This window comes from Prionailurus bengalensis, chromosome X (genome assembly GCF_016509475.1).
Source record: "Prionailurus bengalensis isolate Pbe53 chromosome X, Fcat_Pben_1.1_paternal_pri, whole genome shotgun sequence".
NCBI lineage: Eukaryota > Metazoa > Chordata > Mammalia > Carnivora > Felidae > Prionailurus > Prionailurus bengalensis.
In genome coordinates this window covers 110,314,911-110,338,968 of record NC_057361.1, presented here as the reverse complement: position 1 = coordinate 110,338,968, position 24,058 = coordinate 110,314,911, and the positions used below count along the sequence as shown (strand labels likewise).

Below are 24,058 nucleotides of genomic sequence, written 5' to 3'. Positions count from 1 at the left end.
CTTACAAACCAGTGCCAGACATTGATAATCGATCACGGCACTCCTTTCTACAGAGCCCAAAGGCGACTTTTGTTCATTTGTTCAACAGATACTTTGAGTGCCCTCTTAAGAGCTAGTTGGAGAGACAGATACACAATAAAATGTAAGCATATGCTACGTGCCAAACAAGAGACAAGTAGCCTGACTCTTCTGAAACACAGTTTCAATTTCCCAAGACCCTGAAAATTAATTTTTTAAATTTCAGTGCTGAATTGTAGTTAGAACAGCACAACTATTTTTCACGGGTCTGAGATGAATTCATTCCAAAAGGAGCCTACAAAGTACTATAGGAAATGCAGAAGTTTCTGTATTCCACCCAAGAAAGGGAGTGGAGTGTGTTTGAAACTGCTAGGTTCTTCTCCCTCAAGTACCTCTCTGATCTAAGAGAAAAATCCAGATTGGAGTGGATCTGATTGCCGTTTTGGGTTAAGTACACTGGATGCCATTTCAGCATCAAATTATTCAATCAGAAACACTTTGAAAATGCTGGAGAGTTGGGTTAGTCAGAGTTTTCCCACCTGAATACAATGTGCATAATACTGCAGATTTTTTTTTCACATTTCTGGTGTTGGAGACATTTGTGGAGCCTGTGGAAAATGGCTTGCTTGATAGATGGAGACCGACAGCTGGCCAGGCAGACAGAAGGAGTGCTGGCTCTCATTAACTTTTCCTATCAGGAGCTCACCTGGAATAGTTTTCATAGGCCTTTGATAGCGCTGGGTGTGAGGGAGGGAGGAAGGGATCTTCTCAGAAGAGGATAGCTCCTCAGAAGGAGTGGACTCATACTCTCAGGGATTTCAGGCCACAGCCTTTAAGATTGCAACTCAAAGAGGAGAGCAAAGTGAAGAGGTCTGACAAGTGGTCTAGAGATAAAATAATGACAACGGGAGTAGGTCTGTTTCAGATCTGCGGGCTGGAAACTAGCTCTGATTCCTTGCAGCCCTCCTCCATCTCATATGCCCCAAATTATCATCTGTGCATCCTAAAAGCGGAGAGGGTTTGTTCCTGTAAGTCCCTGGGATTGCTGGATGTTCCAGTGGCCGGCGTTCTTTGCAGCATCTTAATCTTGGGGTCCTTGACCTGTGTTTTTCCAGATCTCCGAGGCTCCCAGTCTGCAGCTGCAGGATTTTCTCTTTCTCTCTCATGGGGCACTTCTGGAAAACTCCGGATCCTTCAGTCTCAAGGTTTCAGAGTTACAGCATCTTGTCCAGACTTGGGTACTGAGCCTGGAATTTGGGGGCAGACCGATGACTCTTTTCCCTCAATGTCCACCAAGCCTTTCTATACAACAGTCCTTAGTATATCTACAAAATAAACTCCTGAGATCCAAGCCTGCCACAAATTCTGCTTAGTCCCTACCGCACTTTCAGATACACTTTACCACTGTGAATGGATCTGCTCGTTGCCCGGAACACACATTTTGAGTTATTTGGTGACTTTTACCCCCGAGTCTTGGTGCCATACCTTCCATGTGTGATTTTTCTCTGAGTAAGTTTTTGGCTTTATTCCCTTTGGATCTTCACTTACAGGACGTGGCAGTAGGTCAGAGGGGTCCTTATTCCTATCTCTTCAAGGGGTACTGCTCCAAGACCACTCCCATCTAGAGCGGCAGTTAACAATAAGAAGGCTGTCAGTGCCAGCCACCAGCTTTCCCTGAAGTCCTGTCGGTGCCTTGCATCGAGCTTCAACGGGGTCACTTGTCACGGAGATTATAAAGGACTTTCATGCCCAAGGCACAAACATGGGAATTTAGCAGTGAGAATGGGCGCTCTTGTATTGAAAGGATCGTGGATGCCTGAACTTGATGACTCGGAGTGTTAAATGACCACCTAGTCTGAGCCCCTTAGCTTGCAAGATCAAAAAATCCCTTGTTCCGGGATGCTGCCAGTGAAATTTCCCACTGGCTCCTGTTTCAGTGAGGGGCTAGGAGGAGGAAGGCTGGCGGCCAGTGACCAGGATGTAGAAGTGAGGAAAACTGAGCCCTGCTTGAATTGCACAACACGTAGCCTATTACATACATTCTTTGTATCAGACCGTGCCGACCTGCTGGAAGAGACAGTTTTGAGTTCTTCTGAATTTGCCCAATTATTTGGTATTCTCTCTTAGTTTCTGAGCTTGCCTCTGGATGAGGAAGGTAGCCGGTATGGTCCCAGGTACAGCTAAGGAGTTCTTTGCTAGGACATCATTATAGATACTCAAGGGCACGGCAGAGTCGGCAGACCCCACTCAGAATGTAGCCACATTCCGGTGAGCCCGTGAGCAGCACAAAGAAACCTCCTCCAGGATAGAATGTGTGCTCACCCTCTCTAGAATGTCTGCCCCCTCCAGCAGGAGGAGAGGAGCTCACCTTGATGTCTCACACTCCCAAGAACTGTTTTTTGGACCTACTGGACACTGAATCCTACCTGTTGGGGCTTTTGTGGTCTGATTAGCCCTCGTCTGTGCCCACATACGTGACCTTTGCAGTCACCCGGAACCTGTGATTAACTCTAGGTCCAGTCACATCCATGTAGCCATTTAAAGCTGATGGGTGTAGGGCAGAATATCTTTTCTGACCCTTACCCTACCCCACATATAAGTACTTGTAGGTCCTTGAGGTACTTAAAAGATTCAGAAGCATCTGGAAAGGTCTTTGACATCCTCTGAGACAATATTCTGTGCCTTTGGAAGGCTCGATTATCCTCCTTGAACGCCGAGATATGCGTTTTTCTTTTTTACCTTCACTTCTCATAAAAGGTTATGCTGACGTAGATCTGACTAACAAAAAAAAAAAAATCTTTCTGATGAAATCAGGATAAATAATTCCGCACATCATCAAGTGGAGAGAAAAGGCTTTGAATTGGTTTCCATGGAAATCTGAAGACGAAGTAAAGTAATAATTTCAAGGCAGAACAGCTGAATTGAAGATAATGGTAAAAATAGTTTGATAAAGAAAATAGAATAAAGTAATCAAGAAGACTCCAATCAATTATTCCTTTTTGTTTACCTTCAAGTGATTAATTTGTCTGCGTTTATTAACCTGATGAGATTAAGCAGACCTTCCTAGTGATTTATTTCGTAATTGTTTCCAAGGTTTGACATAAGCTGTGGAGTTATTGAAGGTGGAGATTTAAATTCAATTACTCATGAAGCAGGTGGTGCTTCTCCTGAAAGAATATCTGAATTCACGGCCTTCCCATGTTAACATTATGAGTGAAAATTATTAATTCATCTGATAGTATCTCCCAAAGACTTTTAAAAGTCATTTGGCATCCACATACTTCACTAAAAGTCAGCAGCTTCAGAACTGAACTTGTAATACAGACACTCCAGAGACTGGAAATAAAGGATTTTATGTTAAAGACTAGTTATTTTTCCACATTTTTTTACTGGAGCCTCCCTTGGGGCCTGGGCTATGGTTCTATCATTAATGGAATCCACCAGCTCAAGCTTTGAATGCCAAAAGGATAGCTTTCTTTGAACTTGACCAGTGGGTTCCACTCTCTTTACCTTTGAAGGGCACCACTGGATAAGATCATGCTTTATTTTGACAGGAGAGAGAGAGAGAGAGAGAGAATACTTGAAAGTGTTTAAATGAAATGACTAATTGCTTTTTGTCTCTGCGGTCACTGTTGTATATATTTTTCTATTCTTTCTGTGGGTATAGTAAGGATAGACGGGGTTCTCCAAACACTAATCCAGGCGCCAACTCTCCATCATCCACAAAGGCCCGGAACGCATCTAAGAGTGGGAAGTAAGTGAAAAGTGTCCCTGTGCATCTAACAAAACTATCACAAAGCCTTGCGCTGTCCTCATTTTGTCGTTCATTCATATTCATTCAACAAAGATTTGTGGAATGCCTTCCATGTGCCTCACACTGGGCTGCTCACTGGGGAATTTAAATGAGTAAAGAATGTGTCAAGAGTATTGGGTATATGGAGGACTATAAAGAAGCGGGAGGAGAGGGTGGGGAAAGTCAGGCCAAGTGTGAAGGCCAAGGACTTCAAGCACTGCAAGATTTGGACTATGTGTTTCATAAATTGAAGAAAGAAGCAGCAACAGCCCTGATTAATCATTTTATGAGTTGCAAAATCCATGAAAATCTGTCTTTGATCCATACGTTAAGGTTTAGGGTTGAGGTAGAAAAATCTGGAAAGCCATTCCATGAATGTCCTAGTTTAAATACATTGACATTGTAACCATATCACTGATTTTTATGGCGTGTATATTCTGTTCCTAGTAACCAGCATGTACCATGTCCTACATGAAACTGTCTTTGTGGCATTGCCGAAACTTGTATTGGCTGAATATTTGTGATATTAGACTGACCTCTTTGGGTTAATTCCAGAAAACAACATTGGCTGGTTCAGCCAATTGGATTCAGCAGAGCATGGCAGTCTGAAACAATGTGATCCCATGATGATGACACACCTCCCGTTAGGTGCTTCCCCTTGGGAGTGGTGCGGCCCTTTGGTGAATGACTTGGGTTCTCTGTAGGCTACGTCTCTCAGTGGTATAGGGCATTGTGCCAGACAGAAATAGAGCCCAGAAGGAGTACCCAGGCTGCATCTAGGAGAAGATGAAAGATGCCTTCATCGTGCTAAAAGCTGTAATCTAGCAATAAGATATGTCAGCACAAGAGCATGGCTTCGCCATGAAAGGTGAATTTGTAATGGTCATATATTTTATGTATTCAGTGTTGGACCATAAATGCTGCACTTCGAATATGATATTATATTCAATTCCCCAAGTGAAAGATCTGCTGGCTGCCTTTTTCCCCCTTTCTTCTCCTCCTGAATACCATTTCAGGTTTGCATAGAAAGTTGAATGTGGGCTATCTTGGAGAATATAAAAAGCAGTGTCGAAGGCTAAATCTCCGAGCACTTATAACTCGTTTCAGTTATTTATCGCCAAACAGCACAATCAAAATGCTGTATAAATTATGAAGGAAGGGAATTGGTGCACACAGTCCCAGGCAGATGAATGTTTCCAAATTAGTCCCAATTCATCGTCAGCGTGCACTCTCAGTGAACAGATATGGCATTGGAGAATCGCTTTTAGCGCCGTGCTTGCAGAAATGGCGGGCCCCGTCCGCGCACCTTGTACGCACCTGTCACACTGACAACTGCAGAGCCCAAGGTGCATTTATTAGACCCTGATGTATTGTAATGGATGCTTGTGATGGCAGTTGCACTTTGAAAGGGGCACCGTTTTGTTCCTTTTGGCTTTGCAGGAGCCTAGTTTCTTACCTTTTGAGTGAAGAATCTCAGTATGAGCCACGAAAGGAGCATTGGTCGAACTGAGTTAAGATGACATAGAGAATGCATACCTAATACTATGCCCAGCTTGTGAACCGTAGGAGGTCCGCATAAATACATTCTTAAGTAGACAATGTGATCCTATATCACGCTTTCTGTATTTGGACACATCCCAAGCTTCTGCCACGATGAGGCCCTCCCTCTTTGCACATCTTAAGCTAGGTGCCTTTTATTTGCTTTGTACGTGACTCACAGATTGAGATAGTTCCTTTTAATTCTTGATTACTTTTGTTGATTATTAATTACAACGAAAAAAAGATATCCAGTATCCAGTATCCTCCTCGTGGGTGTGTGTACCGAGTCCCTTTCTCTTCGTTATATCCCATAAGCTTTCAGGAGGTTTTTAATTTTTTTTCCTCTGCACATCTTCTCCTCAGGATATGTTTTGTTAACACGAGCAGTCTCAATATGGTGAGACTATCGGGGCCACTTTCCATACCGTCTACAACAGTGTCTATCACTGTTAGGCACATGGGTTGTAGTTCAGAGAGGCTAACTTGCCATGCGTTTCCTTGGTTTGCGAGCACGTGGCGGTGTGAGGTGTGGGTAGGTTGATTTCTGCACCTCAGGGCTTTTCCACGGTGCGCTGTCACAACAGCGGCCATCCAGGGGGCTGTTCTGCTGACTTTCTCATGTTACTTGCCCTAATGGGAGTGAACTATGGAGCCGTGTTTAAGTTTCTATGCTATTTTGAGGCCAAAAACAGGCTGTAAGGCAGAAGGAATGTCTTTCTCTTCTCTGAAAAGAATCTAGGTCCCCTGTTTTTTGAAGAAACGAAATTTGTGGCTACAAAAACTAGTAACTAATATGTGTCGAGTGAGTGCTCTCTGAGCCAACCTCTGTACCAAGCATTTAACAATTTTGTCTCATTAATTCCTACCCGCAAACAGCTTAGGAGATAGGCAGTATTATTATTATTTCCATTTTATACATAAGGAAATTGGAGAGGATATTGTGTGCTTCCATAGGGTCTCCACGTGGACAGTTTTGTCAAAAGCCTACTTTAACACAATAATGGAAAAACATCTGGCATTTACTTTGTGCCATTGTGCTAAACCCTGGGGCCTCCGTGGTCAAATACGAGACACAATATGTACTTTCAAGGTACTCACAGTCTCCTTGTAGAGAGAGGAGAGGGGACACAGGATGACAAGATGGTATTTACAGCAAAGCAGTCACAAGGTGCTGTTGGAGCACAGTCACCCCCAACCAGTGCCAGGGTTGAAGTGGGAAAGACGTCACGTGAGGATATCAATGAAGGCTTCTGAGAAGGCTTCTGAACCCTTTCATTTTCTCCACTTACTCCTTAGGTAGCAAGGCTAGGTCAGAAGAGCAAAATGCAGGGGCGCCTGGGTGGCTCAGTCGGTTGGGCATCCGACTTCGGCTCAGGTCATGATCTCGTGGTTCACGGGTTCGAGCCCCTCGTCGGGCTCTGTGCTGATGGCTCAGAGCCTGAAGTCTGCTTTGTGGATTCTATCTCCCTCTCTCTCTGCCCCCGCCCAACTCATGCTCTGTCTCTCAAAAATAAATAAAACATTACAAAAATTTTTTTAATTAAAAAAAAAAAGAAGAGCAAAATGCATAGTAGTCACTAAGGTGGACAGAATCCCCTCACGCTGATAAGAATAAGTTGGAGCTGTGAATTAGGTCAAAGCTAAAACCAAATGGCCATTTCTGCCCTTTTGGGGGGACTTCAGTCCATTTGAGACCAACTCAGATGCAGTGAAGCATGCAGAGTAGCTTAAGAAACCTACAGCTTGAAAGTTGTGTCGATTCTGCTTGCTCTGTTTCATTCCCTGGATCTGAAGCTGGGTAGCCAGCCCCCTGTTTCAGAGAGGAACAGATGGAATGGGATATATCTGAGCAGCAGAGCCAGACTACCCTGGCAGTGACTTTCAGGGAGAAGCATGCAGTTTCTTCTATGCTAATCGTGAGCCAAGTTGACAAGGCAGAAGAAAAATCAGTGCAGAGCCATACTTCTGACGTCAGGAAGCGTAGGTTTCGCAGAGGTTGACCCATGACTAGCCAGGCTACATTTAACCTCACATTTGGTTCCCTTTGGTAAAGTGAATCTGTTTTTCTGTTGAACCCATCATGCCAGAGTTAACCCATGTGTTGACCTAGCCAGGGTTGACTTGCTAGGGTTGTTCCTAGCAAGTACTTAAACGGTCAAGGCTGAGCATACAGGGCAGCGGCAAGGAGATGTTACGAATTTTCATTTTGCATCAGAACATGTTTTAAGGAGACTGACTCTTTTGCTGAACAGATAAGGACACTAAGACTCAAGAAGGGTTCAGCCGCTTTCCTAGAGACATGTATCTAGTTAGTAGCAGAGGTAAGCCTGGAATCCCGGTCTTCTAATATTTGTCCCGTGCTCTTTCTACTACAAAGTGTGCTACAGTTCTTCTCCCAGATAGCCAGGGACTTCAGCTAATCACACCAAAGGAGCCTTGGAGCCTGGTCTCAGGATGTCCAGCTGAGTTCTCTGCCCTTCATGTACCATGAAACCTGTGTGGGCGGGCTCAGCCACTGTGAACATGGGGACTTTGGGGGAAAATTAGAATCATTACACTTTTTTAAAAAACGTAGCAGTACTGATGATAAAAAGAAATAGCATGCACTTTTCAAACATTTTCCTTTTTCTCTAAACTAACATCATTCTGGTTGTGTTTGGATGTCACCCATTCTCAACATTATTATTGAATGATCTCGAGTCTTTAACACCACTTCATCAAGGAAACAATAAAGTGAACTTGTAGATCACTACAGCTATTCTCCCTCAAATCAGCCAACCAAGGTTAGGGTGTGTGTGTATGTAACATTCAGAGGCATCAATTTAAAAATTAGATGGCAGGCAGTTGCAGACAATGATGGAAGTTAATCACCCTCTCAGCCTGAAATGTCTGCCACGTAGGCTCAGGCTGTGGAATGGCAAGGACCAAGTTCAATTTTCAAATACTAGTGGAGGCCATGAATATTAAAGGACCAGGGCAGAGAACCCAAGCACAGCGCTTGGCAAATGATACCATAAATGTTGAATTAAGTACCGTAAATGTTAGCTTAAATGAGTTAAGCCAAGGGAGCGCCTGGGTCACCGAGTTGGTTAAGTGTCCGACTCTTGGTTTCAGCTCAGGTGGTGATTTCGCAGCCCGGGAGTTCAAGCCCCGCATCGGACTCCACGATCAGACTCCCTGCTGACAGCGCAGAGCCTGCTTGGGATTCTCTTTCTTTCTCTCTCTGCCCTTTCCCTGCTTGCACTGTCTCTGTCTCTCTCAAAATAAATAAATAAACTTCAAAAAAAAAAAAATAAGCCAACGATGGAGGGATGTTAAAATGGAGAAAAAGGAGTACAGAAAGGAATAGGAGGACCAAGGCAACTTTGCTCACTTTACAAATCCTCCCGGAGCCCTACCCCAGTAGCAGATGCCACAGAAAGACTGACTCCAACTGGTCTTTGCCAAAACTGTCCCATAATGAGCAGACCTGTTTATTCAGCAGTCGCTAGATGAGAGCAGATAGGAGAGCTAGATAGGAGCATAATAGCTTCATAAATAAACTAAACACACCAACATTCCTTTGGTTTTGGTTGGCAGGAGCCAAATGAAAAATTTTGCTGCATTAGAAAGAAGAGGTGAGGTCTTGCTTGGTCTGTATGGACTCAGCATGGCCCTGTTACATGTTCAGATTCAGCAGTTTATATGTCCGTCCCTGGAGTCCAAATCCTGCACACTGTGAGCTCGTGATTATGTCATTTCCTCTCATTGAGAGCCATGCATTTTTTTAACGTTTATTTATTTTTGAGACCGAGAGAGACAGAGCATGAACAGGGGAGGGGCAGAGAGAGAGGGAGACACAGAATCTGAAACAGGCTCCAGGCTCTGAGCTGTCAGCACAGAGCCCGATGTGGGGCTCGAACCCACGGACCGTGAGATCATGACCTGAGCCGAAGTGGGATGCTCAACCGACCGAGCCACCCAGGCGCCCCTAGAGAGCCATGCATTTTTTAAGACTGTAGTCTGTGACTATTCCTAAAACCCCGTTTTGCATCTGTATAATAAAGTGTGTGTGTGTGTGTGTGTGCGCACATTGACTTCAAAATGTTGTGTGCTATATGAACATAACAATCAGATGGTCAAGTATCAACTTGTCAAATAATCACTGTAGTTTTATGTGGTGATGATGTCAGTAGTGCCTTAGTTTAGCAATAAGACTAAGTGTAATATCACAAAGGCTTGTGACTTAGACTAAGTCTAAAATCACAAGGCATTAAGCTGATTGATACCTCTCTCTGTCTTGGTTTCTGTCTCTCTCTGCAATTGCTCCTCTGTAGAAAAAGACAAATGACAAGAACACAAACTGATGTCAGAATGCATTCCTAAAAATGGCTTTTAGTAGAATGTGCCCAAGAATCAGTTCATTTGTAGCCTAATTGCCTTTTCCTCCAATATTCTCCATCCAGGATAGTATGAGATGTTTGGTCATAACAAAAAAGTCAAATCTGTTCCAGAAAGCACATTCATTAATAGGGCAGGAAAGTAGCCTAGGACACTTGAAAAAGACTTTCAATAACAAAGGGTAAATAACACATCATCTGGACATACTTTGAGGTTTAACCTGTAGCTAACAGCTGCAGCACAGGGCTGTTCAAAGCTGTCTTTAAATAAATTAATCATGCAGCCTTGTGTGTATTTGAAAAGACATCAGCTTTGGAATCAAATAGACCTGGATTTGAATCCTGGCTCTACCACTGATTAACTTTGTACCTATCTCATTGGGCCATTGTGACGATGAAATGTCATAATCTAAGTAAGTGTCTCCCAGTACCTGGCAGATGACAAGTGCTTAATAATGTCACCTAGTGATTATGCTCGCTTCAGCTGCCAACCTATTGCAGCTGGGAACACAGTGACCTGGCCAGTATGATTCTGGCCAAATGAGAGTTCTGGGTGCTGCAGCTTACCTGGTTATCTGCCTTGCCAGCTTGGGAAATGTGAAAACAGAAGCCCCAGCACCGCTGGCACCACATAAATAATTCTTGTAGATTCGGTTAGTCAAGAAAGTGATAGATCCAGGAAGAAATAGATCAGCCATGGAAACATTTTCTAGCAGGTACATGCATCTCTGTGATGGTTAAGATGAAGAGTATAATTACTAACATAATAAAGGACCCCCAGATCTGACTGTCCATACTGGTCATGGTTCTACAGCTTAATCAAGAAGGATGAGTCTGCTAATGGAGCTTTGGAAAGCAGGAGCCATCTTTCTCCCCTTCTTACCTGCCATACAAAATCATGGAGCCAACATGTTGCTCTCTAGAACACAGGTCCTTGATAACTTTTCTTTTTCCTGAAACACACATGGTTGAAAACTTTCACTTGCATTCCTGTGGCACAGCTCAGAGTTATGTCCAGTTCCCAGGTGCTGGCTAGAATCCCATTCCTGCTGTCCCACTCAAGAAAGCCTAGGAAAGCAAGGAAGAGTGATGTTAAACAGGACTCCCCATTTTCCTCCAAGTAATAAATCTGTCTCTGTCTTTCTTTCTTCTGCCCTCCTTTCTTTCCTCCTCTCTCCTCCTATCTGTCTGTCTATCCATCCATCAGTGGTACATCTGACTTTTCACCCCAATATTGTTAGTCCTCAAACCAGCTCTTTCTGAGCTGACGGAATTACAAAGGCTAAATAAATGTCATCTTCTGATGCCTCCAGGCCATATCTGTGTTTTTCAGGAAACTAACCTATTAAATATGGCCAACTATGGTTTCCAGGGCTAAGAAAGTATGGGAACAGGGGACAAAACTGATGTGTTATCCAAATTATTATTATGAATCCAACAGGGGCTAAAAATAAGGAGTGTAGAAGAATTTAGGGGTAGAGTAGAACTTTTTAATTTGATGAAATTCAATTTATCATTTTTTTCTTTTCTGGATTATGCTTTTGGTATCATATCTAAGAAATCTTTGCCTAACCCAAAGTTGCAAAGGTTTGCATCTGTTTTCTTCTAGAGGTTTTATATAGTTTTAGGTGTTACTTTTAGGGCAGTTATTCAATTTGACTTAAGTTTTGTTTTGCACATGGATATCCAGTCATTCCGGTACCATTTCACTAGAAGAATATCTTTTCCATTGACCTACTTTGGCATGTTTATTGAAAATCAGTTATATATATGGGTGTACTTCTAGATTCTCAGCTCATTGATGTTTATCCTTATGCCAATGCCATATTGTTTTGATTACTCTAGCTTTATGGTAAGTCTTGAAATCAGATTATGTGAGTTCTCCAACTTCATTCCTCCTTTCCAAAGTGGTTTTGGATATTCTGGGTCCTTTGCATTTTCATATCAATTTTAGAATCAGCCTACAAATGTATAGGAAAAGAAATAAAGCCTGCTAGAATTTTGGAATTTATATATCAAGCATTGGGAGAGGTGGTTTAAGATGGCAGTGTAGGAAAACCATGAGTTCTCCTCCTCCCATGGACACACCAAATCTATAGCTACATATAGAAAAATCATTTGAAAAAGACCTGAGAACAAGCTGAATAGCTCCTTCACAACAGAGGATTAAAAGGCCAAAATGAGATGAGTAGGTGAGACAGAGACCTGGTCTCACCAAAAACCCCACCCCTGGCATGGCAACCCACAAACAGGTGGGATTTCACAAAAACCAAGTGCATCCCTCAGGAGGGAGGGGTTCAAACCCCATATCTGGCAAATGTAACCCTTAGGACCTGCACCAGAGAGACAAGCTCCCAAAACATCTGGCTTTGAAAACCAACAGGGCTTATGTCCAGGAGACCCAAAAGGATGGAGAGGAAACAGACTGCTCTTAAAGGGCTCAGGTACAGACCCAGTTGCCCGGAAACCCATGGCAAAAGCAGCAGGTTGAAAAATGCCTAGACCATGTGTGAAGGAGTTTACTGGCTAATTTTAGAGTGTCTGTTGAAGGTACAAGGATGTGTTGGAACTCTCTCTGGGGATGGAGTCACTTGAAGGTGCCATATCTGCACTTTCCTTCTACCTTGCTAGTGCTGCATGCCCTGGACCATTGTGCCCCATGGCCCTGCCTCACCAAACCTGTTGGGTGGGCTTGCCACAGTCACATGCTGCCTTGTAGCCCAGCCAAACCCAGTAAGTGCCTGCAGTCCATAAAGGGGATGCTCCTTGAACACCTGGCTCTGGTGGCCAGGGGGCTTGCACTTCTAGGCTTCCAGGGGACTGCAGACAGCATACTGAGACACACTCCTTATTTTACTGTGACCACTTTTTCAAGACTGGGAGAAAATGGTGTTTTGCTTAATACATAGGACAAGCACAGAGTCCAACAAAATGAGGAAACAGAGGAATATGTTCCAAATGAAAGAAGATAAAACCTCAGGGGGAAAAAAAACTAATGAAAGGGAGAAAAGTAATTTACTTAATAAAGAGCTCAAAGTAATGGTTATAAAGATTTTCACCAGTCTTAGAAGAATGGATGAACACAGAGAACTTCAACAGAGAGATAGAAAATATGATCAATCACCAGACAGAAGTCACAGAGCTGAAGAATACAATAATTGAAAGGAAAAGTATACTAGAGGGACTCAATAGCAGACTAAATGAAATAGGAGAAAAAATCAGTGACCTGGAACACATGGGAGTAGAAGTCACTCAAACAGGGCCACAATAAGAAAAAAGAATTTTAAAAAATGAAGATAGCTTAAGAGACCTATGAGACAACATCAAGTGGAACAATATTCACATAATAGGGGTCCCAGAAGGAAACGAGAAAGAAAGGGACAGAAAACTTATTTGAAGAAATAATGGTTGAAAACCTCCCTAACTTGGGGACAGAAAAAAACATCCAGATCCAGGAAGCTTAGCTCCAAATAAGATGAAGCCCAAGACAGCCACACCAAGACACTTTATAATTAAAATGTCAAAAGTTAAACATAAAAAGAGAATCTTAAAAGTAGCAAGAGAAAAAGAACCTGTTATGTACAAGGACCCCCCCCCCATAAGACTGTGAGCTGATTTTTCAGCAGAAACTTTGCAGGCCAGAAACAAGTGGCATAATATATTCAAAGAGGCAAAAGCAAAAGACCTCCAACCAAGGATGCCTGGCAAGACTATCATTCACCATTGAAGGAGAGAGAAGGTTTTCCAGACCAAAATAAATAAATAAATGAATGAATAAATAAATAAATAAATAAATAAACAAAAACTAAAGGAGTTCACTACCACTAAATCAAACTTACAAGAAATGTAAAAAGACCTCTTTAAGTTGAAAAGAAAGGCACTAATTAGTAATAAGAAAACATACAGAAATAAAAATGTATCTGGCAAAGGCAAATATGTATTAAAGGTAGTAGACTAATCACTTATAAAGCCAGATGGAGGCTAAAAGACAAAACTAGTAAAAATAACTAAACTATGGGGCACCTGGGTAGCTCAGTCGGTTGAGCGTCCGACTTCGGCTCAGGTCACGATCTCGCGGTCCGTGAGTTCAAGCCCCACGTCAGGCTCTGGGTTGATGGCTCAGAGCCTGGAGCCTGCTTCCGATTCTGTGTCTCCGTCTCTCTCTGCCCCTCCCCTGTTCATGCTCTGTCTCTCTCTGTCTCAAAAATAAATAAATGTTAAAAAAATAAAATAAAAAAATAAATAAGCTACAACAATTAATTAAGGGACAGATAAAATAAAAGTTGTAAAATGTGACATCATTGTGTCACATGTGTATGAGGGGAGTAAAAAGGTAAAGTCTTAGAATGTGTTCAAACTTAACTTGCCATCAGTCTATGTTGCTAGATATATAGGCTGATATATGTAAGCTTCATGGTAACCACAAAGCAAAAACCTGTAGTAGATACACAAAATATAATGAGAATGAAATCTAAACATAACACTAAAGAAAGGCATCAACTACAAGGAAGGAGAGGAAGAGAAGAAGAAAGGAACAGAAAGGAACTACAAAACAGCCAGTAAACAATTAACAAAATGGCAATAAGTACATGCCTATCTATAAGTACATTAAATGTAAATGGACTAAATTCTTTACTCAAAAGACATAGAGTAGCTGAATGAATTAAAAAAAAAAACAAGACCTATCTACATGCTGCCTACCTCAGATAGAAGAGCACACATAGAATGAAGTGAAGGGATAGAGAAAGATGTTTCATGCAAATGGAAACCAAAAGAAATCTGGGGTAGCTATACTTAGACAAAATAGACTTCAAAAAAATGTAATAAAAGACAAAGATGGGCATGGCATAATGATAAATGGGTCAATCCAGCAAGAAGATATAACAGTTGTAAATATTTTTGCACCCAAAATAAGAGAACTTAAAAATATAAAGCAAGTATTAACTAACCTAAAGGGAGAAATCAACAGCAATACAACAATCGTAGAGGACTTTAACACCCGACTTGTATCAATGGCTAGATCATCCAGACGGAAAATCAATAAAGAAACATCAACCTTAAAGGACACATAAGACACATTAGACCAGATGAACTTAACAGGTATATACAAAACATTCCAGCCCAAAGCAGCAGAATACACATTCTTCTCAAGTACACATGAAACATTCTCCTGGATAGAACATATGTTAAGTGATAAAACAAGTCTCAATAAGTTCAAGAAGATTAAAATTATATCAAATATCTTTCCAGACCACAATGGTATAAATCTGGAAATCAGTCACAAAAAGAAAACTAGAAAAATCACAAATGTGTAGAGATTAAACATGGTACTAAACAACCAATGGATCAGTCAAAGGAGAAACCAAAAAACCCCGAGACAAATGAAAATGCAACATACCAAAATCAATGGGATGCAGCAAAAGCTGTTCTAAGAGGGAAGTCCATAGAAATACAGGCCTACGTCAAGAAACATGAAAAATCTCAAGTAAACAATCTAATGGAACTAGAAAAAGAGGAACAAAGCACAGGTTTGGTAGAAGGAAGGAAATAATAAAGACCTGAGTGGAAATAAATGAAATAGATACTAAAAAGACAATAGGAAAGATCAATGAAACTGAAAACTGGCTCTTGAAAAGATAAACAAAATTAATAAGTCTTTAGCTAGAGTCATAAGAAGAAAGGGAGAGGGCTCAAATAAATAAAATCAGCAATGAAAGAGAAGTTACAACTGATACTAAAGAAATACAAAGGATCATAGAAGACTACTATGATATATACTACTATGTTATATGCCAACAAATTGGAAAACATAGAAGAAATTGATAAATTCCTAGAAACATACAATATCCCAAGACTGAGTCATGAAGAAAGCAGATTTATTACTAGCAAGGAGAATGAGAATGTAGGACCAGGTGGTTTCACTGGTGAATTACACCAAACATTCAAGAAAGCTTAAACCTTATTCTCAAACTCTTCCAAAAAAATTGAAGAGGAAGGAATGCTTCCAAACATTTCACAGAGATAGAACAAACAATCCTTAAATTTGTATGGAACCATAAAAGATCCCAAATAACCAAAACAACTTTGAGAAGAATAATAAAGCAGGAGGCATCACAGTCCCTGATCTCAAACTGTATTACGGAACTATGGTAATCAAAGCAGTATAGTACTGGCATAAAAACAGATCAATAGAACAGAGAGCCTAGATATAAATCTGTGCATATATGGCCAATTAATTTACAACAAAAAAGGCAAGAATATACATTTGGGAAAAGCATAGTTTCTTCCGCCAGTGGTGCTGGGAAAACTGGACAGCCACATGCAGAAGAATGAAACTGGACCACTATCTTACACCGTACACAAAAATTAATTCAAAATGGATTAAAGACTTGAATGTGAAACTAGAAACCACAAAACTCCTAGAAGGAAACATAGGCAGTAAGCTTCTTGACATTGCTTTTTGTGACTCTTTTTTGGATCTGACTCTAAAGGCAATTGAAACAAGTGCAAAAATAAACAAATTGGGACTACATCAAACTAAAAAGATTCTGCACGGTGAAGGAAACAAGCAGCTTACTGAGTGGAGAAGATAGTTGCAAATCATCCATCTGATAAAGGGTTAATATTCAAAATATATAAAGAATTCATACAACTCAACTACAAAAAGCAATCCAACTAATAAAGGGGCAGAAGATCTGAATAGGCATTTTTCCAAAGAAGATACTCAATGGCCATCAGGCACATGAAAAGATGCCCAACATCTCTAATCATTAGGGAAATGCAAATCAAAACTACAATGAGACATCAATTCACATGTGTCAGAATAGCTATTACCAAAAAGATAAGAAAGAACAAGTGTTGGCAAGGATATGGGGAAAAGGGAACTCTTGTGCACTGTTGGTGGGAATGTAAATTGGTGAAGCACTGTGGATGACAGTATGGAGGTTCCTATAAAAACTAAAAATAGGAGATGCCTGGGTGGCTCAGTAGGTAAAGTGTCTGCCTTTGGCTCAGGTCCTGATCTCACAGTTCGTGGGTTCGAACCCCACATCTGGAGCCTCTAGCCCCCCATATCTCTGCCCCTCCCCTGCTCTCTCTCTCTCTCTCTGTCTCTCTCTGTCTCTCAAAATAAATAAAGTTAAAAAAAACCAAAAAACTAAAAATAGAACTACCATATGATCCAGTAATTCCATCACTGGGTCTCTAACTGAAGAAAATAAAAGCTCTAATTTGAAAAGATATATGAAAAGATACCCCTATTTTTATTGCAGCATTATTCACAATAGCCACGATATGGAAACAAAGTGTCAATTGATGAATGAATGGATAAAGAAGATGTGATATATATGTATATATAATGGGATATATAATGGAATACTAATCAGTCATCAAAAAGAATGAAATCTTGCCAATCAAAACAACATGGATGGACCTTGAGGGTGTGATGCTAGGTGAAATAAGTCAGAAAGAGAAAGTCCAATGCCATATGATTTTACTTATATGTGGAATCAAAAAATAAATAAATAAAACAAAGCAAATGAACAAACAAAACAAAGTAAAACTCATAGATGCAGAGAACATATTTGTTGCTGCTAGAGGGAAAGGGGTTTTACAGGTGGACCAAATGGGAGGAGAGGTTCAAGAGGTACAACCTTCCAGTCATAAAATAAATGAGACATGGGGATGTAATGTACAGCATGACAATTGTAGTCAATAATATCATATTACACATTACGTAACTTCATATGATGATGGAGGCGGGGTGACTAGACTTATTGTGGTGATTATTTGCAGTGTATACAAATATCAAATCATTGTGGTGTGCACTTGAAACTAATACAATGTTATATGTCATTTATACCTCAATTAAAATAATTGGGGAGAAACTGACATCTTAACAATATTGAATCTTCCAAGTCATGAACACAGGGTATTTCTCCATTTATTTAGATCTTTTATTTCACTCAGCAGTGTTTATAGTTTTCAGTGCATATGTCTTTCATCTACATCTTTTGTCAGATGTATTCCTAAGTATTTCATATTTTTGATGCTCTGGTAAATAGTATTGTTTTTTTTCAATTTCTAATTGTTCATTTTTCATATATACAAATACAGCTGGTTTTTGTTGTATTATAGGATTATATTTATTAATCCTATGTCCTGTTAACTTGCTAATACGCTCACTTATTAGTTCCAGGAGGTTTTTGGAGATTCTTCTGAATTTTCAACATATATGGTTATGGCATCTGTAAATAAAAACAGTTTTATTCTTTTCCAATATGGATGCCATTTTTTTTCTTGCCTTATTGCACTGGCTAGAACCTCTAGTGCAGTGTTGAATAGGTATGATTTTTTTTGTTGTGTAAATAATCTCCATCAATTCAACTTTGTAAAAAAGACTTTCATTTAACAATGGAGAGATAGTTGAACAATGGTAGTATTCTCTAAAGATGCTGTTTTGGGGACAAATGACTAATCTCTGCCTTTATCACATGGCCAAAGCTAGTTTCCCACAGCATTGCACAAAAATTGCATCAGAAAAGAGTAGATGCTATTCATGGAGAGGAGGTACAGAACAAAAAGCAAAAAACAAAATGAAAAATAAACCCTAAAGTTCATAGGATCTCATACACTCTTCCCATTATTCTCATTCTCTCATCTGTACTTTCTTTCTCTCTCCCCTCTCTCTTCTCTCCCTTCTGCCCCCTCCTCCCTTCATGAGTTCTTGAAGAGCAAGAGTGTAGTACAATGGTTACAATTGCACACTCTGGAGCCCAGTCGCTGCTTTAAAATCCCAACACTTCCATGGGCAAGTTAATTTCTCTGTGTATCCGTTTCTTCACTTGGAAAAGAGGATACTAACAGTGCCTACTTGATAGGATTTTTTTTGAGGATTAAATTCTCCATTCATTCAAATGTTTTGTTGAGTACTTACTAGGTACCAGGTACTGTCATAGGCTCTGAGGATACAGCAAATACCAATACAAACAAAATTCCCTGCCTTTATGCCCATTCTGGTGGAAGAATACTGTTATTAAACAAATAAATAAAATATACAATATTTTAAAAGGGAGTAAGTCCTAAGTGGGGAAAGGAGCATGGCAGGGGGACAGGGAGTGGTGCATACTGGAAATGCATAAATTTAAATAAAGGGAAGACCTTCCTTAAAGATGACATCTGAGGAAAGATTTCATTTATTTAAATAAAGTAATACATGTAAAGGAAGTAGAACCATCCCTCACATATTGCAAACATGTAATAATGTTTTTATTGCCTACCAGTTATTGAGTGCCCTCTATGTTTCAGACACTTTGCAAGGTCCTTTTCATAACATGTTCAATCATTACCATAGGCCTATAAAACAAAGGTTATTACTAGCTCTTTTTATTGACAAGGAAATCTGAGATGACATTGGATTGTTCTAGGTCATGTAGTTGATAGGTGATGGGGCCAAGACTCTGAGCATGTCTGCACTTGTCCCATGAGGCCAAGTTCGTCCATCCTTTCTGGAGATGGCCTTTGTACTTCAAGACTGAGGTAAACCTAGGTTCGCAAAGATTGGAAGGCTGGTCCTGCTGCTGGAGGCCTTAGTCAAAGGGAATAGTACTGAGTAGGTAGAAGGTTCTGTGGGGTTACGAAGTGTGGTGAAATCTCACCTTCTCTGTAGTACTCCAACTTGAAGATAAGGATGATCTTGCCTGGAACCCCGCCACCAGCACTTGGCTCTGACAATTTCATTACTGTGTGTGTTGTGTAATGAGCGGGGAGGACAGAAATAAAATTCCATCATTGGTCAGTGGTTATGACTTCATTATACGACATATTTGGGTTTTCAGGACGGTTGCTTACTAAAGATTAAATGAAAAAGAAAAATGAGGCAGACAGAACTCAGCTCAGTGATGATGAAACTATAAATTTTGTCTGGAAGAATGCTGGTGATGCCGTAAAATTCAGACCACCATCTGTTGGTGCTTACTTGAAGTAACATTTGTACTGGATGATTAAGATATCACATGCATTTGAAGCACAAATTATCAGTCACAGTGCCTAGCATCCCTGGAAAGATCATGGGTAGTGAACACGGTCCAAGAGGAACATCACGTTGCTCAGAGGATATGTTTATGTGATATCACAAGCCACTGTTTGAGTCACTGCAGTGGGGCTGAACATGGCAGGAGATAGGGATAATTGAAAAAACTAGCTGTTTGAATTGACTGGATAATTTAGTCAAAATGATCAATTGGCTAGTCCTGTGTGGTCTGGCAGACCTGATGTGTGTTTGTCCATCACTGTCTGCAAAGCTCCGATTGAACTGGGGGATACATATGAGCGGGTAGGGAAGCAAGTCTGAGTAAGCCTGAAATTCCTAATAAAAATATCACTACTTGTATAGTATTTTATAGTGCACTAAGAGTGTTCTCACCCATGACCCCATGTAATTTTACCAACAACCCTATGAGGCAGAAATTATGTCTCCGGCTTACAGATGAGAAAACTGAGGCTGAGAGAAATGACATATTTTGCCCAAAACCACATAGATAGTAAGCAGCAGAGCCATGATCGAAACCAGGGCCCATTTTTCTCTAAATCCTATATTATTTTCTCTACTCCATAGAGCTCAAGAGCAGGCTACTCTGAATTTAGAGTCAAATAATTTTAGGAACCTGACCGAAAAAACAAAACACAACAGAAACCGTCAAAACATACTTTACGTGCAGGTAAAGAACTGACAGAATGCATCCCCGACAAAAGTCGTAAAGACTCCCGACGGTAACAAGGGCCAGGAATTTGAAAACAATCAGCACCATTTATTGAGTGCTTGCTACACACCACCATTTTAAGTGCTTTAAATGCATGCATTTTCTTCTTTAATCTGGGAACCACCCCCATGACCTTGGTTCAGTAACTGATCACGTGCTTAGATGGCATGGATCGTACCCAATTTGGAAGGTTCCTTACAGGGTGGATGCCCAGACACCTCAGCAGAAACAATCTCTTACTGTGGCTGGATTGTGGAGCTGAGCCAGGGTGGTGATTCTCCAAGCCTTGGAACATAAAGAGTTTTGCTTTGGAGGCATCACAGATCATAAATGGACGGAGGTAGGAGTGCTGGCTTTGCCTCGCTCGCCAGCAGTGTCTGTCTCATCATCGCTGGGGAGGAGAGGTGTGCTCCCCAGGCTTTAATGGGATGCTCTGTCCAGCCTCTGCATGTTTGCCTCTATTTCCCCTATTCATGACTGTGGAAACTTGTGTTTTGTGCCTTCACGTTAGCACCAGGGCACCTGCTTCAGCTGTGATCTTTGTCAGAAAATAGTATGCTGCCACTCCCCACCCGCATGACTCTCCCTGGACCACTCCTCTTCCTTCTGTGAAGTGCAGATAATCCTTGTCATTTTGCCTAGCATTGCCAAGAGGGTGTGAAAACAAGCAATAGCATGTCTCTAAAGGCCTTGCAGAAAATAACTAGTTACACATACACTTTCCAGTGCTTTTCAGGAATTTGGAGAAAAAGTATGACTCCACATAAGGCAAGTGGACGGGTTCATGTCTTCCCCTGAGAAAGTTTACCCCCTTTACCCCAGGTCTGCAGTGGTTCCCCCTAATAGTCATTTCCCCACTCTCCTTCAGCATTTCTATTTTAGGGACTACTTAGACATATCCAGCTTTGTCTTTGTGCACATGTTACGTTTGGAGACCGTGGGTTCCTTTACCTGAGTATCTGGGTCTCTTTCACCCACCTGCTGGCAAGAAGGAAATGCACGGTATTATGGATGGCTGTTTATTTTTTCTTCTTTCTTGTGATATGGAAGTCGGTGGTATCATTCGTTTCCAAATGCCCACAATGCCTACAAGGCATGTGCTGACACAGGAGCACCCGACTTCCCGTCCTGCAAATGCCTCCTGGGGGAGAACCTGCCTGTCCGGCATTCCTATTTTGGCTTCTAACGGATGAAACAAAGGCTAACAGAGGTCTAAAGAAGCTACGCGCACTCATAGAGCCATTGCAGTGTACTTACCGTGCCCATCCTCTGTGTAGACCAGTGGTGTTTCCGTCTATGCTCTGAAGAAAGACCTCAGAGTCTGATGAAAGTGGGGGTAATGGGGAGCCTAACGTGGTAAATAAGGGGACTCCAGGCCTCCTCTCCACCTCTTTCTGAGTGACTCCATTGCAATCTGTTATATATATTGAGGTCTGACCGGATTGCATTGTATAGAGCCCTGCTCAGAATGAGTTTGATAAGCACTGATATAAAGTCCGCCGGAGAATACTCAGGGTGCGTAGCGTCGGAGAGCAGCAGCCTTTAGCCACCACGGCCCGGCTCCCCAAGGACAGGCAGGGCAGCTCTGACTGTTGGGCAGTCTGCCAGCCCCCTTTCTCAATTCTCCAAGCTCTTAAAAACAAAAAAGAAGAGGAAGAGGAAGAGAAGGAGGAAGGGGATGGGGGAGAAGAAGAAGTAAAGAAAAAAAAGAAATCTTTTCCCCCGTGTGTCCAAATTGCTCTGAACAGATGAAAAGGAACCAGGCTGACAGGTGCCTGTCCCCTGAGACTGCAGCCCAAACCCAGGCCGAACCTGAAATACTCCGATGGAAAATAGTGTGCAGGTTTTGAGTGATGTTCCCCCAGTGGCTCTTGCTCTGGAGACTAAATGAACACACACTATTTCCACCCCATTTCCTTAAACTGGCCTCTGTGCTAGGAGTAATGAAACCTGTTGAAAAAGAAAGGACCATTAGCTTGGGGAGAAAATTATTTTAGTTGCGTAAGGCATCCTGTCTCTGAAAAATAGTCAGGCGGGATGTTCAGGCCAAAGTCTGTGTCGTTCATTTGAATGCCATTAGAAGGCCCATGGGTTTCCTGATATTTCTTCATTGTACGTATTTTATATAATCCTATACACAACTTTGTTATAATTTTTAAACTCTCTCTCTGGTGCCTTACGTTCACTGACCAGTTCAACCCTATCACCACTGTACTGTGTCACCATCAGCCCCAACCCTCCCCTCAAGTTATCCTTGTCTCCTTTAGTTTATACTATTGTGTCAATCTCCAGTGACCTCTGTCCTTCAACTCCACCTGTCTAAATCCTAGTTTATTGGCAAGAGCTCCGTCTTTTGAATTAGATAGATATGGGTTTATATCTGAGCTCTCGCACGTTGGACAAGTTACTTAATTTCTTCAAGCCTGTTTCCTCATCTGGAAAGTGGGGGTAATAATTGGACCCCACCCTCCTACTAGAGATTCAGTGAGGTCACTTATGCAAATCTTCTGGCCCATATTGCTGCTCATTAAATGACATTATTGTTATGCCTCATCTTGCAAAACACAATTAATCTGCCACTCCTTCCTTTGTGCCTCTCCTGATGCAGCCCGAGAGCATCCTTCCCTTTTCTTGAACTGTATCCATTTAGCATTTAACCAGGCACTAATACGTGTTCATTAAGTCTGTCAGCAAATGTTTATTGTATGCCTGGTATGTGATGGGCACAGTTCCAGACGCAGGGGTAGGGTGGGAGTAGAGAGGTACACGTGAGAGGAGGGGAGAGGGTGGGGCTGGAGGAGGCACAAATTCAGTTACTGCTTTTAAGCACTTTATTTTCTAGTAGAGAAGATGCTCACGTACACAGGTAAGTAGAATCCAAGGAACGAAGTGGTATACTATTCAAGGAAGGTGCAACTGGACATGTGGCTGGAGCACTGTGGATGCTGGGCAATGAAAGAGAAAGTTCTGGAAATAGCAGCCCTCATTCTTATTGTTAACTTTCCCTGTTGGCTGATCTCTCCTGCTAACTTATCCCTGTGTCTCCCTAAGGAAGAGTGGGGGTAATTCTTTTATCTTCCATAGAGCATCCCAGAGTACATCATGGGTTCTCAGTATATGCATTGCTATGAGACACTTCTGTAAAGTGTTCATAGTAAATGGAATAAAGTGTTTTCAACACGCCCCAGGAAAGACCACCTATTCGTCTGTTTCATGGAATTGCAAGAGGAGAAAGGGAGTGCACTGTAACTCAATATGTGAAAGTGTTAAAATGACTGAGCCCAGTTTTTAAATTTTTTAAAATTTTATTTATTTTGAGAGAGACAGAGTGCGCATGAGTGGGGGAGGGGCAGAAGGAGACGGAGAGAGAGAGAGTCCCAAGCATCACCATGAGATCATGACCTGAGCCAAAACCAAGAGTCGGACACTTAACCAACTGAGGCACCCAGGCACCCTAGGCTGGTGTTTTAAATGAACAGATAAAAAATAAATTCTTCTCCTTGAACCTTAAAGATCATCGGGCTTATTTTAAACAAACAGCAGTTGTGTTGGGGATTTGGGTATTAAAC

The 24,058-nt window shown here is 41.5% G+C and overlaps 1 protein-coding gene across 2 annotated transcripts in view; it reads left to right on the top strand.

Moving 5' to 3' along the window:
- Positions 1 to 24,058, top strand: part of HS6ST2 (heparan sulfate 6-O-sulfotransferase 2) — a 291,938-nt gene that overhangs the window by 243,899 nt on the left and 23,981 nt on the right. Inside the window, exon 4 of one of the 2 annotated variants that reach the window (XM_043569640.1) lies at positions 3,686 to 3,772. The exons of the other annotated variant lie outside the window; for it this stretch is intronic. Within the exon in view, the coding sequence (XP_043425575.1) occupies positions 3,686 to 3,772 (87 nt within the window). The remainder of the gene's footprint in view (positions 1 to 3,685; positions 3,773 to 24,058) is intronic. 2 annotated transcript variants of the gene reach the window in all.